Source organism: Brienomyrus brachyistius, chromosome 17 (genome assembly GCF_023856365.1).
Source record: "Brienomyrus brachyistius isolate T26 chromosome 17, BBRACH_0.4, whole genome shotgun sequence".
NCBI classification, from domain to species: Eukaryota; Metazoa; Chordata; class Actinopteri; order Osteoglossiformes; family Mormyridae; genus Brienomyrus; species Brienomyrus brachyistius.
Genome location: NC_064549.1, coordinates 846,850 through 864,887, shown reverse-complemented (window position 1 = coordinate 864,887; position 18,038 = coordinate 846,850). Strand labels below are relative to the sequence as shown.

The 18,038-nt window shown below is 45.1% G+C and overlaps 2 protein-coding genes across 2 annotated transcripts; both read left to right on the top strand.

The window, feature by feature from the left end:
- The first annotated feature begins 5,566 nt into the window (after positions 1-5,566).
- On the top strand, positions 5,567-7,376 carry LOC125711484 (P2Y purinoceptor 12-like). Its single transcript, XM_048980393.1, has 2 exons — positions 5,567-5,798; positions 6,041-7,376. Exons 1-2 carry the CDS (start codon positions 5,783-5,785, stop codon positions 7,054-7,056), a joined length of 1,032 nt encoding a protein of 343 aa, XP_048836350.1. The 5' UTR covers positions 5,567-5,782; the 3' UTR covers positions 7,057-7,376.
- An 872-nt stretch (positions 7,377-8,248) lies between these two features.
- On the top strand, positions 8,249-17,128 carry p2ry13 (purinergic receptor P2Y13). The gene is made up of 2 exons (XM_048980396.1): positions 8,249-8,985; positions 15,333-17,128. The coding sequence occupies exon 2, from the start codon at positions 15,336-15,338 to the stop codon at positions 16,341-16,343; it is 1,008 nt and encodes a 335-aa protein (XP_048836353.1). The 5' UTR covers positions 8,249-8,985; positions 15,333-15,335; the 3' UTR covers positions 16,344-17,128.
- Positions 17,129-18,038: the final 910 nt, after the last annotated feature.

Below are 18,038 nucleotides of genomic sequence, written 5' to 3'. Positions count from 1 at the left end.
AGACAGCCGCAGCTCGCTTTAAGGCACCAGACCTCCAGCAGCGGGGGGCCTGCGGGGTCCCCAAGGCCCACAGAATGGTGTTTCAGTGCTGCTCCAAAGGGGGTGGGCAGTACCAATGCAAGTCCACACAGAGACGGGTTTGTTGTGCCAAAAATTAAACAAATAGCTAATGAGTACAATCATAAGATCGTAGCTCTCTAGCTGGTTAGTAGAACATGCTACTTCAGCTTATATCAGGAAGGTAAATCGTTCATATTTTGGTGCAGTGACTGTTTGTGGCCAACAGGGGGCCTCTTGCAGATGCAGGGTTTGAGTGGTGGCAAAGACAGAGAGAGAGAGAGAGAGACCTCTGACATTTGGGTGAAGTGTTAATGCCACTGGGAGAGATCTGGGCCGAGCTGGAGAAATATGTGCATTTCAGGAAATAAAAGGTGCATAACCTGTGAGGCTTGGAGTCGAAGCAGCACACAGGTTCCCCCCCCCCAAGTGCGTTAGACACGGAATCTTAACGCCTGAGCCAGAGGCCTGCTTTATAGCTACTGTCACTATCACGGAAGAAGAGTGAAACGGTGATCAGCCATAGCGCCTCATCTATTTGCGAGACCCCAACGGGGACGCCTCCTTGCCCAGGTTCTCTTCCGTCCGCACATCCCCTTCACCGCATTTTGGAACAAACATTTAACAAGGTGGAAGGTGCATGTAGTCAGAGGCAGTTAGGATGCTGTGTGGGGAGACCATGACACTTTGTGAAGGTTTGGGTGCAGGTTTGCAGGAGGCTGGGAGTGCAAACCAACATTCTAGCAGGTGGGCTGTAGTTAAGCTTTAATTTAACAGGACATCATAGTCGAATATCTTTAACATGAACTGAGGTGTTTTAGGGAGATTATAGTGATTTTATCCCCTGCCAGAAATATGTACAACAGCACACAAACAAGACCTTGCCTTAGCACTGTAACTAAAGAACAGAGCTCACGTGATGTCTCCAAAAGTTAAAGGAATTAAGTTTAAGGTTGAACAACCTTTTTTTCAGTGCTTAAACTAGCAGATGTGACACAGAAATCCTACTGAAATGACGACGAATGACTGTCACATGCATGGGGAGTCAACAGGGTAATGATCTGGCCGAGAACTGTATGGAGTGCGAGGTTCTCACCGTTAAGCAGCGCAGAAGCAGCCGGCAGGTCCCGTGTTAATGAGACACACACTCTCTTGACCCTTGCTGATGTTCTCAGACCTTCAGGCTGCTGGGAAAACACAGACTTCCTTCTGTAAATGTCGTCGTAAGTCACACTGCAGGCCAGACCTGTGCAGGAAAACGTCAATGAGCTACTGGCAGTCAGGCAGCTTTTCGTGTGCTCGAGCCCCCGCCCCCGGGCCCACGGTGCCCCCCACTGGGGAAATCTGTGCAGGCACTGCACAGCGGGTCACCTGACTCCATGGGTGTGAAAATAAAACAAGCACTTTTCACCCAGAGCTCCTATCAATCCTCCCTGTTTGTTTTCTATACTCTAATGGCACTCGATGGTCGACTTGCCCGAGTGATTAATGACTGCCCACCCCTGATATCCCTCATCCATGTTCCTCTGCTCTGTGGGGGGGGGATTTCTTCTGACACTGAACTCCAAACACCCAAAATGACTTACATTGTGAAATGGGCCTAGTAGCCAATAACTGTACTCAAGTAGAAGTACTGTTACTGGAAAAAAAAAACATATTACTCAAATATAAGTAAAACCATCGAGTAAGACAGTATCAAGTGAAAGTACTACTCAGGTAGTTAGTTACTAGCTACATTGGTCAGATATAAACATCTAAACAAAGAAGATTGCCCAGAATGATTTTGATGTGAAGGCCTGTTCAGGCAGTCACCAGGTTAAGAATGTCTGACTTACACACATGTGCTTACAAATGGATGCCATAAAGCCTATAATACAGGAAATTTGGGTTAAATGCAATGGTCCATAGTAACAAACACACATATGGCTTCAGCAATTTGCCAGCTGGAGGTACAGTACTGTACCGAATATAGTTACCTTAATCATTACTGTATTATTATATACTGCATTACTATTGCTCCGACTTACCTGCAAATTCAATTTAAAGACAGACTAAGGGAATGGATCTCGTTCATAACTGGAGTACTGCCTGTATTTAAACAAATGAAACATACAGATATGTACATCTGAAATCAAGAGGAAACTAATTAATTAATTAATTAATTAATGTGAAATAATACAGATTATATAAAATATACATAAAACAATAGTAATTCATAAAGGCCATTTCTTACTCTTGGAAGTTTTACTTGCACAAAATTGTTCTGATGGCAGAAGGAAAAATGATTGGTTCAGAGAGATAACCAATCAGATTATAGATGAGGTGGGTCCAAGCAACTAGAGGAGGTGGGACCAAAACATCTGATTGGTTGGTTCTGGCCCCTCTAGTTGCTTGGACGCACATCCTCTACAATCTGATTGATTCAGAGAGATAACCAATCATTTTTCCTTCTGCCCTCAAAACATTTTTGCGTAAGTAAAACTGCCATGCTTTATATTTATCTTGTGTGCGCTCTCACTTTGTGTGTGCTCTCATGTTCTGTTTATGCGGAATAAACAGAAAGGACAGACTAAAGTCACACCGTGTTGGATACAAATGTGTTGCCCTGGGGGCAGCGTGGAAAACGACACTATTTTGGTTGTTTTCAAAGGAAAGCGCTTTTTGTTGCACAGGTATGAAATGCCTTAACATAACTGCAACTAACAAACATGGAGGCAGTGAAAGCACCGGAATGACTGGGACAAACTGCAGTCAGAATCGGGCCGGCGCAGAAGTGGTTAAACCCCCCCCCCCATTCAGGATTAGTGTCTCAGTGTCTTATACACGGTCTGAATGTCACATCGGTGTTCAAGAATCCACACCTCTACCATTCAGAGACAAAGGGGAGATTCATTTTCCCCACCTGACCACCACCCCCCGCCACCCTTCCCAGTAAATCCACACACACGCTTTATGCTGATGTTATCCCAGGGCAGTGCACAGCCAATGAGCCCATGACAGAAGAGCGGACTGCCAGACCATTTGATTTACTGCCACTGCAGATGCGAGCAGGTCCAGACTAGCTCAGATCTACAGCTCACAAATCTGAGAACAAAGGCCATTTTCTGCTGTGTGCATGTGATTCTCCAGTCAGACGGGTATATACTCATAGACAAAGCAAATGTTTTTCCCCACTGCAGAAGTAGGGGGTGAGTGAGACTTAAAAGAACAGACTTTCTCTTTATTATGGGGGTGGTGTGTGACTCTGCCCATGATCGGAAGGTCGCCAGTTCAAATCCCATAGTCAGAGTGGTTTCGCCACTTGGATCCTTGAGCAAGACTTTTAATAATTCTTCCAGGGACCCTGTTCTCTCAGTTGTGTCACTTTAGATAAAAGTGTCAGTTAAATAAGTAAATATTAATGTGAATTTCACAGAAACGGTTTTTAGTGACGTTGCTTTACAAGCCTTGTTGTTACTAGGTGCAAGTGCCCATGTTATTAAACATTCTGGTCCATTTCTTCAGATCCCCAGAAAATTGTCTGCAAATGAATATATGAAAAATAGATTAATAACTGTGTGAATTACATTTTCTGCCTGTTTTGACTGAAGCATAAAAGATTTCAGGGTTTGCAATTCAAAAAGTTTAAGAGGTATTAGCAAGGGTCCAGAAACGATATTTTCCATTGGCTCGTACTTTTTCAGTTTTCCAGATGATGACACCATCAGGAGCTCTAGTTAATGTTCTATTATTATCACGATACTACAACATGTTCCTGCAGGAGCTGCAATAGAGAAGGAGCATCACTCCACATCTTAGTGCAGTGACTGTTTGTGGCCAACAGCGGGCCTCTTGCAGACATCTTCCGTGACCATTTTATTACTTTTAAAGTCAAAATGTTTGTTAAGCGTACTCTACGGTATTTCCTCAGAGCATGCTGTGAATCCGGGTGTGAGAAAGCCAAGCAACAGCACTCGGATCAGATGTAATGATAAGCCCAGCCAGTCATTCATGGCCTGAAGAGGGCGCTGTTACAACTGACTGGCAAAGACTATTTGCTCTAATACATAGTTGAGTCTAATTGTTTGGGCAGACAGACAAGAAAAGGAGTGAATTTCCCCAGTTAAATCATACTCCATGAGGACAGGCCAATCCAACGAATCCTCTCAAAATCAAGCTTGTTTTGTAATCGTACTGTCCAGCAGGTGGGTAGGATGCAGAAGCTAAATGTTTCGGGCAAAAGCAGAAATGAAAGCTGAAAGTGCAAAGACAGGGGATTTTATTTTAAAAAGGGATGCTACTTTCAATTCCCTGCCTCCGTTACATGCATTGGGCTTATTTACTCACATAAAATCCAAGCAAACAGGGATGGCCCTGTGACACAAGACAATTCTGCACCACATACCCTGAAAGGGATTTTACAGGCAGATAAGCCTAATTCAGAGCTGACATCTCACAATAATCAGCTGTCCCAAAGTATGGGGAGAAAAACTGAAGCGAAACGTCACCATCAACGACCCTGTGCCTCATCTTCAGGATGTGACATCCCCTTATCTCTACAAGATAGGACAGAAAAGTAGATTGCATTTTAACGTTCCCCTTTCTCTCAGATCTAAAGCCCGAGTGCGACACCAGCTTGCAAACCAAAATTAAATTCGGCATTAGGAACCAAGTCTGACTATGACGTAGCCTGAAATTAGCACAGTCCCAGAGGACAGCCGGCGTGGACACTGCCCCAGCCTCTCTGCCTTCAAAGGCCTTTTCCATCCCGTGGATCAGCAGCCGGAACACGGTGCTGTTAAAAACATCACACCCACTTCAGGGGCGTCTGCTCTGAAGCCCACAGTAGGCAACAGGACACCGGGTCACACAGAGACCTTGCTCACATGCTGAGGAACTAAGGAGCTCTGAGAAGCTCAACAACAACCCTTAATGCTGCACAAAAACAGGGGAGCTCTAGTCGTTTTTTTGTGATGTTACAGTAGAAATAAGCTTTTCTGGGCCTCCTGTGTGACGGCACAGATGTGCTCCCTCCCTGACGTCCAAAACACGAGGCTTACAAACATCTTCTACACACATCAGTGCACAATGCAAGACTACAAGATTTAGACGTACAGCATAATACTAACACTAATCAGCAGCATTCGGGTCAATGGGATTGTTCACTGTTGCACCAGATGGAACCATTGACACGTACTTCCACAAACATCCAGCAGGTCCACCAGCCAGTGTGCCGTTCAGTAGCTTCAGGGTCGTTGTCACTGTATTTCAATCTTGTGGCCCACAGGCTACTCATGTCACTGTTGGTCCCTTGGGCAAAGATCTCAACCCCAACTGCTTCTGGGGTTCGGGATGCTGGCTGACCCAGCTCTCTGAACCCAAGATTTTATTGTTAATATGTCTCATCAGACAAAAGCATCTGATAAATAAATGCAATATGAATGTCCATATCAGCCAGTTTTCACAGGATGTCCGGATTCCTCTTTATTCGCGTTTCTGAACCACATGGCAGGAAACAGAAAGGAGAAGAAGCCAAAGATTCTACCGCTTCGCAGACTGGCCAATGCCCTACGCTGGACAGCAACTTACTTGGTTTGGAGACCAAGGACACAGACATCATCTTAAGCATTACCCTTGTCTTGGATTGTCATTGCTTTGGCCTCCTGGCTCCAAAAGCAGCCTGACAAACCTGAACCCGTGCACAGAGGTTCGCCTTGATCAGCACCAGCAGGGACGTTGAGGTGTCATGATGCAGCACCAAGGTAAGAAGCTGAATTTTATAATGGAAGCTTGCAAGACATGAGCTATCATTCATCTGCTCCTTCGCCCCTCCGTGAGCACGCGGCATTATCTTGATTCTCTTACTTATCCAATTAATTTCGTTGCACGAGAGAGCACAATTTGCCTGTTTTGTTAGTGTAGTGGATTGTTCAATTAAATGCTATGTGTGGAAAAGGAGAAGGCAAAACCATATGACTGGTTTCTGTGGTTGCATTATCAACAGACATGATGTCACTCAACATTCACAACATGACCAATGGCAGCGAATCGACTAACTGTTCCCGGGACAACGTGCTGAAGACGGTGGTGTTCCCTGTGCTCTACTCCATCCTCTTCATTTTGGGGCTGTTTCTCAATACCGCGGCGGCCTGGATCTTCCTGAAGATTCCCAGTACCACCCACTTCGTGCTCTACCTGAAGAACGTTGTGGTGGCCGACCTGCTCATGACGTTCACCTTCATTTTCAAGGTCCTGGCTGACTCCAACGCGGCGTCGGTGCTGCTGCGCGTGTTCGTGTGTCGCGTCTCTTCCGTGCTCTTCTACCTCAGCATGTATATCAGCATCCTCTTTTTCGGCCTTATCAGCATCGACCGCTGTCGTAAGACCCTGCGGCCATTTGTAAGGAGCAGCCCCGCGGGCCTGGCACGCCGTAAGATCCTCTCTGCTTTCATCTGGGCTTTCCTGCTCAGCCTCTCCTTGCCCAACATCATACTGACCTCCCACAAACCTGCCTCTCCCAACTTCAAATGCAGCGACCTCAAGACCAAGCGTGGCCTTCAGTGGCATGAGGCAGTCAACCATGTGTGCCAGATCATCTTCTGGGCCAACCTCGCCACGGTGGTGGTCTGCTACAGCCTCATCTCGCGGGAGCTGTACACCTCATATTCTCGCACCCGTGCCAGGTCCAGCACTGTAAACGTGCAGCCGAAGAAGCGCAGAGTGAAGGCCAACATCTTCCTGGTGATGGGTGTGTTCTTCGTGTGCTTTGTACCCTTTCACTTCGCCCGGGTCCCATACACCTTGAGCCAAACACGCGGCAATTTCGACTGTCGGTTGAAGCTCTTCCTGTTCCAGCTGAAGGAGAGCACACTCTGGATCTGCTCTCTCAACGCCATCTTGGACCCACTCATCTACTTCTTCCTCTGCCGGTCCTTCAGAAAGTCGCTGTGTAGAACATTCTGCCTGAACACGGGACTATATCAGCCCAACCTGAACACGGCCAGCACAGACAATCGATAACAGAAACAGCTAACTCGGGACCGAAGGGATGAAACACAGGTGCAGACATGCTTCTAGTGTATGTCTCAAATCCAGCTTTACCTCTTTTTTGGGGGAATTACCCTCTCAATGAAATTCAGCTCCAGCGCCCCACCTAGTGTTCAAAAGTGTAATGGTACCCTTAAATACTCATTTATAAGTTGTGACTTAGTAAAATACCACCCATGGACTGCAATGCAATTCTGTACAATGCTTTTTGCGTGATATATTGAAGACTTCAACTGCTACTACAATCATTCTCAAAATGGAGACATTTTAATAAATAATATTAAACTAGAAAATGAGTGTGTTTCTGAACGCTGCGTGCAGCTTCACTCACTTCTTGGTCACAAGTCATTTTGGTTCAGAAACAATTAGAATGATGGTGGCATGACACATCATAACAGGATTTATTTGGACTAAAGCCTGTAAAATTGCGCATATGAGGCTGACTCTAAAAGCGACGTGATCTGGACCTGAACACCCACATGGACACATCTATGTCCTTTCCTGGTGGGTCTGTAACACCATTGACATAATGCGATCCGTTTCCATATGCCAGTGTGTCCCAATCCGGTCCTTGGGGAGCCGCAGCCAGTCCATGTTTTTGGTCCCTCCCAAAGCAAAAATGTGGACTGTCGGGTAGGGGGCTCGGTGGGAGCAAAAACATGGACTGACTGTGGGTCCCCGGGGGCTGGATTGGGAAACACTGCTACACAGAGTATAAGGGTTAGTCGTAACCCATCAGTGCTATATGTAAGGCTTAGTGTCCACATTCATTTATGCCACTAGTACAAAAAATGAATTAACAATTAAATATGAAACACCAATATGGCTTTTTAAGTCCTGGCTATGATGCTTTAATGCCCGTTTGAGGTACATCGACTCCCCCACCTGAGTCCTGCTCTCTTCGTGGTCTAGAAAGTTTCCCTCTCAGAATGAAAAGCCATATCAGAATCTGTTCTTTCCCAGCTGCCTGTGGTCTCAGCTAATATGAAACCAATAGGGGAACTGCAGCCTTTTCAGTACAATTATAATAACCCATTTCTTTATTTTTATCTGCACTTAAACAGGCAGTGTGGTTTCCTGAAACTCACATGACACATAAACACACACAGACACATAGACACACAAACACAGACACACACACACAGACACACAGACACATAGACACACACACACAGACACATCGACACACAGACACACACACAGACACATAGACACACACACACAAACACATAGACACACACACAGACAGACACACACACACACAGACACACACACAGACAGACACACACACACATGCACACAGTCATATTAAGAATTCTTCTGTAGAATATGCGGTCATTAGCCCCATAGTTCACAACAACATTACTGTGCAAGACCTCTGAAGTACTGCTAAAGTTAACTGTAACAATTAAAGTTTTGAAGGCTTCAGTAAGTACTGGGGTGCCGTAGGGAGTCTGCGTCACTGTGTTGTCATGGAAACCAAACAGATGACCAGATGTGTATGGATCCAGTGAGGTATGGCAAGGAGGAGGACCCCTTGATGTCTGATCAGGACGTCCACTGTAGTTTGGGGGCCGGTGATCTTTAATCCTGGCCACCGTCAAACATTCATGAAATTCTTCCTGCCTTTCACTCTGTCGCTTCCATATATTGGAAGTTACTTTCAGATATGCACCATAGTTTCATAAGGACAGTGAAACTACAATTGCTGAGAAAAGTGACATTGAGAAAATTTGGAGAGCATGAAGAAAAAAACGAAGAAAGCAGAAGTAGTCAAGGCTGGAGGTAAAGAGGGGAAACCAGCTTCTCTCTGAAGAATCCGGAAACGCAGCCAGTGTTACAGCCACTGTCACAGAACGCAGCCTTATCGGTATGATGAGCAACTGACTGACAGAGAAGCGGGTGAGTCACCCTAATTTTACCATTTCCATTAAAAAACATAATCTGAATTAAATATTCAGCTGAACAGTATATTAAAAAAATATATTATCGCTCAATTAAAAAAAAAAATTATCCAGTTGTTATCCTCATGCTGTACGGGTTTCATCCAGCTTTCTTCTGTCATAGAAAAACAAAAACACAAGTATGGGAATGTAGCCCCCGGGATGAATCAGCATCCCTTTGGGGGTGCCCCCCTGCTCCATGCCCCGTGCCGCTCACGGACCGAAATGTTTCTGGAAAGATCGTTAATACTTAAAAAAAAAAGTGACAAACTGAAATTAGTTTGAGTTGTATTGCTAAATTTGGGAGAAATGCGGGAGAAAACACACTTAAATATGTTAAGAAATCTTTACATGCAAATCATATCTTTATATATTTATAAAAAAAAAACCCTGGGGGCAGAGAGGGGGGTCAGGGTCGTTCGTGGGAACGTGGGAACGCATCAGAAGATACTATAGTTTTTCGTTCGTTCAACAAACAAAATAAATTTGATTTTCAAGTACAGTAGAAGTAGGTGTGGCAGTGGGTGCAGTGAGCAGGGAATGGGTATTCCTACTAATTGGGTGCGATGAAACTGCTAGAGGCGGTTTTATTTTTTGCAATGGAGAGTGTTTGCGTAATGGCATGCGTTTTTCCGTAATGGCGTGCGTTTTTGCGTAATGGCATGCGTTTTTCCGTAATGGCGTGCGTTTTCGCGTAGGTGTGAATGTACCTGTGAATGCTGTGCGTGCCTCGCCAAGGCCTGCATCTGTTGTTTTCCCAGGAAAGGCTCCAAACAGCAGAAAATGACTGAATGAATGAACTAATAATAATGGAAAAACAGCAACATGAGCAAAGCATCCTCATCCTGTGTCTGAAGCTCTTGGGTTTCTGGAATAACTAGCTTGTGGGGTTATTCTGGGAGCCACGGTCCCCCCAAAGGGTCAGGGAAGGCATGTATAATTCCCATTCCCTTCCCTTTCTTCTTGACCATGATCCTAACATGGGCTTTGAGTCCAGCTGTGGAAAACTGCCCACCCCCTTGTTGAGGCAATTACTGTATCTGTTGGTAACTGCATCCTGTTGACAGTGGCGGTGGCCGGCTGTGAGGAAACCACAGTCAATGCCAGCCTGCGTGGTGCTAATCGCTCCCCTGCAGGTGGGCAGTGGATTCCTGGTGGAATGTTGTGTCAAACCTGACTAACGAAAATCAAAATGAACAGACAATGTGCGACACCCTGAAAGAGACATTTCGCCTTTGTTTTACCTCTTCAACTCAGTGTGGATCGCAAGTTGCACTAGTGGATCCTTCACTTCTCTAATGAAATAACTCTAAAACTGCTTCTCTCTTCATCATAAAAATGTCAGATGGACAGAGAACTGAGTGAGACGAGATCTTAAATCAGTCATTCATTGTTGTTACGAGTTTATGACCCTCTGGCAGAACTATGAGCTCCTCATCTCCTTTTAAACTGGCCATTTTAGCCTTGAAAGCCCAGACACAAGGAATCCCTAAGAGTAGAGACGTTACATCCTCCTCAAGTTGCCTCCTGAAATAGCTGAAATATCTCGACTGATGAAATATCTCGACTAAATGCCACTGAGGGTGAGTGTGTTCCCCGAATCCACGTTTGCCCGCAGCAGTCAGTGTTAGATACGCTCTAGCTTGTGCGAATCATATAGGATGTGAAATTACATGAGGTATCAGGCACCAAAGCTTTCCCAAGATTTCATTTTGCAACTTACTGTAATGGCATCAGCCATCTCAATGAGCTGGTGGTTGCCAAATGCAAGGAGCCAGTCGTGCATCTGATGTGCGTGTAGCCTTCACCACACCCTGCTCACACCACGAACATGTCAATAAGCTTCTCCTCCACTTACAGTATCTCAGACGTTTCTGAAGAAGCTGTAGTATATTAACTGCAATGTGATCAGCACTTACCATGTTATGAACGGCTGTCACACAACTGTAACTCACTGTATTCATCTTACGTTGTTCTCCTGTTCTATCTAATGACCAGTGAGGGGAAAATAAAATTTTCCATTTATTTTCAATTCACTTCAATTTTATTTGTATAGTGCATTTTCACATTACATTGTCCCTAGGCGCTTCACATTATCCCTGCCTAAAGCACCCAGAGAGAAAGCCAGAGGAGACCGTAGCAAGAAAACTTCGTGGCAAACCTTGGGAGGAGCCAGACTCAAAGGAGTCCAAAGGCCAACAGAGGAAGTCAAATAAAGCAAATGGCAAAAACCCAATTTGTACAGTCCAGTGGTGGCCTAATTAGGAATGCAAATTCTGACCAGCAAGGTACTGCTCCCCAGGTGCTGAATTAGTGGCTCCATGCCATGATGTCACACATGGGTTAAATGCAGATGACACATTTCGTTGCATTCTGTCAACACTGATCACCAAAATTCTACATTTTAAGATTCGAGTGTAATTGTGGAGGAGAGGCAGGTGATAGCAGGTAGATGCTGGTGAAAGAGGTTGCTTGAAATTTGCTTTAACCTGCATGGTACCCTGTTCTCCATTAGAGAATAACCAGACTGTATCCCTCGTAGCTGGTGATTTCTGTCGCAATCAGGTGTGTTCAGAGCCTTGGCATTCAAAGCAGCTAAGCAAGGCAGAACTGAAGGGGAAGGTGTGGGAGGAGGGCATTTGTGGGCAGTGCTTCGTACATTTGTGGGGATTTGTTTAGCAAAAATGTTGATGCATTGTATCCGTGCCTCTGCTGATTGTATTTTGCAAACTTAGTGCACAGCCTTGGTTGGGTATTTTGCAGCACCCGCAGACCAAGCAGGCATCGCCTTCATGTTCTCTTTGGCTATTTTTGAGCATTGAGGGTTCCGGTGGCTTGGGGAGCTCTGTGCATTAATAGGGCATGTCAGTATGAGGCTATTTACAAATATACCACACAGGATGTATTTACAAAAACAGTTAAAAACATCAGGGCTGCACTGTAAGTGTCCAGACTGTAAATATGCAGAACCATTTCACTGCTTGAGAGCGTGGAAATTACAACTCTTGTAACATCTGTCCATCCCATGCGTTTTCTAAACAGCTTATCCTACTGGGTCACGGGGGGTCCCGAGCCTATCCCGGAAGCAATGGGCGCAAGGCAGGGAACAACCCAGGATGGGGGGCCAGCCCATCGCAGGGGGCACACACACCAGTCACTCACACATGCACACCTACGGGTAATTTAGCAACTCCAATTAGCCTCAGCATGTTTTTGGACTGTGGGGGCAAACCAGAGAACCTGGAGGAAACCCCACGACGACATGGGGAGAACATGCAAACTCCACGCACATGTGACCCAGGTGGAGAATCGAACCCGGGTCCCAGAGGTGTGAGGCAACAGTGCGAACCACTGCACCACCATGCCGCCCCACTCTTGTAATATTTTAAGCTAATGTTTGTAATGTAAGATTTGAAGACCGATGTGAACCACAGCCACACTGACAGTGATGTAGATTAACGTTAACATAATACGGAACTGATATTAACGCGCACCACATGAAGCACAACACTGTGCTGCAATCTATAATATCTCTGAAGTAAAGAGGAAGACCATGAATCTGTCTCACCCTCTATCTGCCTCCTTATGCATGGGTCTCTGGCTGGTGGCTGGTTGTGCTCATAAGTGCGGCTGGAAACCACCCCCCCCCCTCCCCCCGGTAAAAACTGCAGCAAGTTTTAACTGTGGGAACAAAACGGTGAAAAGGGGAAAGGAGGAATGGAATAATCAGAAAACAAACATAATGGGGGTGGAATCCATTATTTATGCTCTTCTAAATAATGTATCTGGATTCGGGAACGTCCCCGGAGGCATAACACGACATCTACAGTAGCTGAGTGGAGAGGTTATATCTGGATGTAGTCCATTCATGTACCAAGCGTCAAAGGCAACATCCATTAGGGGCATGAGGTGCAGCTCAGTGGATTAGGCTGGTGTTCTACATAAGAACATAAGGAATTTACAAAGGAGAGGAGGCCATTCGGTCCATCAGGCTCGTTTGGGGAGAACTTAACTAATAGCTCAGAGTTGTTAAAATCCTATCTAGCTCTGATTTAAAGGAACCCAGGGTTTTAGCTTGTGCTACACTAGCAGGAAGACTATTCCATACTCCAACTACATGCTGTGTAAAGAAGTGCTTCCTCAACTTCATTTTAAAATGTTCTCCCGCTAATTTCCACCTATGGCCACGAGTTCTAGTATTTAAACTAATATTAAAGTAGCCATTTGGCCGAATAGCATCGAGACCTGTTAGAATCTTATATACCTCGATCATGTCCCCCCTTAATCTCCTTTGCGTGAGGCTGAACAGATTCAGCTCAGCTAACCTCTCCTCATAAGATACGTTGAACCTTTTCCAAGACAGCAATGTCCTTTTTAAGGTATGGTGACCAAACCTGCACACAATATTCTAGGCGGGGTCTTACCAAGGAATTGTATAATCGCAGCATCACCTCCCTTGACTTAAACTCCACACACCTAGAGATATAACCCAACATCCTATTGGCCTTTTTTATTGCTTCCCCACACTGGCGAGAGTGAGACATGGAAGCATCAACATACACACTGAGATCTTTCTCATAATCAGCTACCTTTATTTCAGTGGAACCCATAAAATATGTGTACTTTATATTTCTGCTTCTTGTATGGATTACCGTACATTTATCTATGTTAAATTTCATCTGCCAGATCTCAGCCCAGTCGCTAATTAAACCAAGATCCAGTTGTAGCCTCTGTGCTGCTAATTTAGTATCTGCTACACCACACACCTTGGTGTCACCTTCAATGTAACCAGTTGCATCGGTGTCAATATCATTAATGTAAATTAGGAACAATAGTGGTCCTAAAATTGAACCCTGTGGTACCCCACTATGAAGGCAGGCCCACTGTGACATTGTGCCTCTAATAACTACTCGCTGCTTCTTGTCTGTTAACCAGTTTTCGATCCAAGCTGCTACAGTTCCTAAAATCCCTGCAGCTTTGAGCGTAAGCAAGAGCCGTTTGTGGGGGACAACATCAAAGGCCTTCTGGAAATCTACGTAGATCACATTGTAGGCCTTTTTGTGATCAATTTCTCTTGTAGCTTCCTCAAAGAACTCAAGTAGATTAGTTAAACAGGACCTACCTCTACTAAATCCATGTTTGCTATCCCTCAGAATGTTATTTGAATCCAGGTAATCTACTGTTGTTCATGGATTATACCTTCCATTATTTTTCCAGTAATGCTAGTTAAACTGATTGTCCTATAGTTTGCTGAATTACTTATATCCCCTTTTTTTTGAATATGGGCGTTATATTAGAATGTTAATGAGAAGGTACCACACCAGCAGATAACGATTTCTGGAATAGTGAAGTTAAAGGTTGGCTAATAATATCCCTCATCTCTTTTAAAACTATAGGTAAGATGCCATCAGGGCCCTGCGATTTATTTATTTTGAGCTTAGCTAGGTTTAGTACCACATCAGCCTCAGTTATACATATATTGGTCATAGACCACACTGTATTTGTACTAAATGGTAGGAAGTTCTCTACTGTGAACACCCGTGTAAAATTATCATTAAACTCATTTACTATATCAATTTCATTTTCAATTATAAGGCCCTTACTATCCTGCAGATTAGTGATTTCAACTTTTAGAGCTCTTTTGGAGTTAAAATATTGGAAGGAACTTTTAATGTCATCCTTAGCCTCCAGTGCAATCTTACTTTCTGCATTCCTCTTAGTGAGTCTAATGTTGTTTTTTAACTCAACCTGTAGACTTAGGTACTCCTGCTTTATTTTGAAATCGTTAGTTAATTTCTATTTGTGGAAGAGAGCCCTTCTCCTCCGGACTTTATTCTTAATTTCTGTAGTAAACCACCTTGGTCGCAGTTTCCTAGATTTAGTTTTGCTTAAAACAGGTATGAAGTCCTCTTGCACTTGCAACAACGTGCTTTTAAAAAATTCCCCTGCCTCTTTAACCGTTTAACTCCATCCAGTTCATAGTTTCTAGTTTCAGTCTCATTCCATTAAAGTTAGCCTTCCTCACATTGTTTTGTATATTTTTGTTTTGTGATTAGAAGGCGCCTGCTCAAAGCCAGAAGTCATTAGAGCGTTTTCACCATGCTCAAAGCCAGAAGTCATTAGAGCGTTTTCACCATGGGTTCATAAGTTGAGCAAAACCCTTATCCCACAAAAACTGTCTGGAGCCTGCTTTCTCAACAAATGTACTCTGTGTCTGAGTAGAGTTTGCACACTGGTCAATCTGATATGCTTTCAGTCATCATTGAGATGCGGTTCTTTACAGTTTCTCTTTATCTTTGTCCACAGACCATGAACTTAAGTGTGACCCAGGGCAACCATTCTGCTAAGTGCATCCGGGACACGGCAGTGACATCCATGGTCTTCCCTTGCCTCTACAGCGTGCTCTTCCTGGCCGCTCTGGTGTTCAACTGCATGGCCGCCTGGATCTTCTTCCAGATTCCAAGCTCTACCACCTTCGTGGTCTACCTGAAGAACGTGGTGGTGGCCGACCTCTTGATGACTCTCACTGTGCCCATCAAGGTCCTGGCTGACACGGGCTTGGGTTCGTGGCGGGTGAAGTACTTCTACTGCCGCTACTCGGCTGTGCTCTTCTACTCCTCCATGTACATCAGCATCCTGCTCCTGGGCCTCATCAGCCTGGACCGCTACCTGAAAATTGTGCGACCCTTCGGCAAGTGCGTCATGCAAAGGGCGATCTTTGGCAAAGTTCTGAGCGTGGCCATATGGGTGCTTATACTTTCGCTGGCTCTGCCAAACACCTTGCTGAGTGACCGACCCCCAAAAACGTCCCCAAACCTCAAATGCAGCTCTCTCAAAGGCCAGGCCGGACTTAATTGGCATGAAGGCTACAATTACTTTTGCCAGGCACTGTTCTGGGGCACGCTGGCACTCATGGTACTATGCTACACATTCATCAGCCGGCAGGTATACAAATCGTACGTGAGCTCCCGCAGCCAGTCCGACTCCGCCGTGAAGCGCACCAAGGCGCGGGTCTTTGTGGTAGTAGGCGTGTTCTTCGTGTGCTTTGCGCCCTTCCACTTCACCCGCGTGCCTTACACCCTTGGCCAAACCCGTGCCGCCCACACCTGTGCCGTGCAGCAACACCTGTACGTTACCAAGGAGACCACTCTCTGGCTCTCGGCCACCAACATCTGCCTGGACCCACTCATCTACATCTTTCTGTGTGGAAAGTTCCGCAGAAAGCTGGCTGTTGCCATGAGAGGAAAGTCCACCCTTATGGGTGTGACTGACTCTGCGAGCGAGAGCGTCCCACGTCAGGAGATGTCAGTCATGTAGACAAAAAGTAAAACTTAGTGGACAGCCGGTACCGACATAATACGTCTATATTATGTAACATATGATTATCACCGGGGCGGCATGGTGGTGCAGTGGTTAGCACTGTTGCCTCACACCTCTGGGACCCAGGTTCGAGTCTCCGCCTGGGTCACATGTGTGTGGAGTTTGCATGTTCTCCCCATGTCGTCGTGGGGTTTCCGCCGGGTACTCCGGTTTCCCCCCACAGTCCAAAAACATGCTGAGGCTAATTGGAGTTGCTAAATTGCCCATAGGTGTGCATGTGTGAGTGAATGGTGTGTGAATGTGCCCTGCGATGAGCTGGCCCCCCATCCTGGGTTGTTCCCTGCCTCGTGCCCATTGCTTCCGGGACAGGCTCCGCACCCCCCGCGACCCAGTAGGATAAGCGGCTTGGAAAATGGATGGATGGATGATTATCACCTTCATTGCAGCTACCAACGTCACCATGACCAGCAGAAATATCACATCATCTTCTCTGTTGTCATCACCTTCATTCATCATCACCGTCATGACTGATGACATCCCTTGATACAGGGAAGGACACTCCTTCCCAAACAGATGGAAACTGAGTTGTCGGTATCGTGAGCCTGCGGGTGTCCAAGCTGACTCATTAAATATTCAGATACTGCTCTTACCGAAAATTAAATTGGACATTATCACGTTGGATGAGTTATTTTCTAAACTTGGTTACATTTTTAGTATATTTGTAGCATCCTTTTTATGTGGCATACTATGCAATACAGTTTTATTAAAAGATATGCTTAGGATGACTGTTGTCTTCTTCTTTGCAATGGCAATAATGAGGCATTCAATGTTAATGCTTTGTGCATTGTGTCATCTTGGTAGCAGAATGAAACACTCAAAGGATTATGGGTCTGTGTGAGCCATCTGACAGACAAAAGACATATAATGCTGTATGGAGCCTAAGGCTGTGAATTTAGATCAGATTTCCATGGCCATGACAAACATGCATGTAAACACCAGCTCAATTGCTGGAGAACTAAAGAGCACATTTACAAAACTCTCCCAATTCAACAGGATACATTTTTGGTTCCAGATACTGAAACGTATGGTGAGGAAGCCTGAGTTTAAGTCATTGGCAGATAGGGTGACCGGATGACCCATGTCAGCCCATGTGCTGCTTCAGGTTCTACAAAACTCAAAGGTTCTTGTGCTAATTTGGTTCTTCTTGTGCGTTGACTGGTTTGATTCCTACATTGGAAGATTCATCCAGCAGTTTCAGATTAACATTAGCAACAAACGCATGATTACAGGAGACTGACCAATCAGTACACGGCAAGAACTCAGTACTAAAGTAAAATTTAGATCCTTATAATTGAAATGGCAGTTTACAATCCCTGCCCTAGCTCATAGTGTTATTAGCATGTATCTACATTTGAATAGCAACCCTGCAGACTGCATGTAAGAATTGAACCACTCTGGGCTGCATGGTAGCACAGAGTCATTGTGGATTGCATGTTAGCACAGAGCTAGAGCAGAATAAGGATTGGCATGACATTTCAAGTCTGCACCCACGTACACTCACTTAAATGGACATTTTTACAGTTTTATTACCTTGTGAATAGTCTGTACGCTTTGCAAACTAACTGACAGTAACAAAACGTGTCACGGTAGATGCATGAGATTTGGCAATCCTGCACAGTACATTACCTAGAG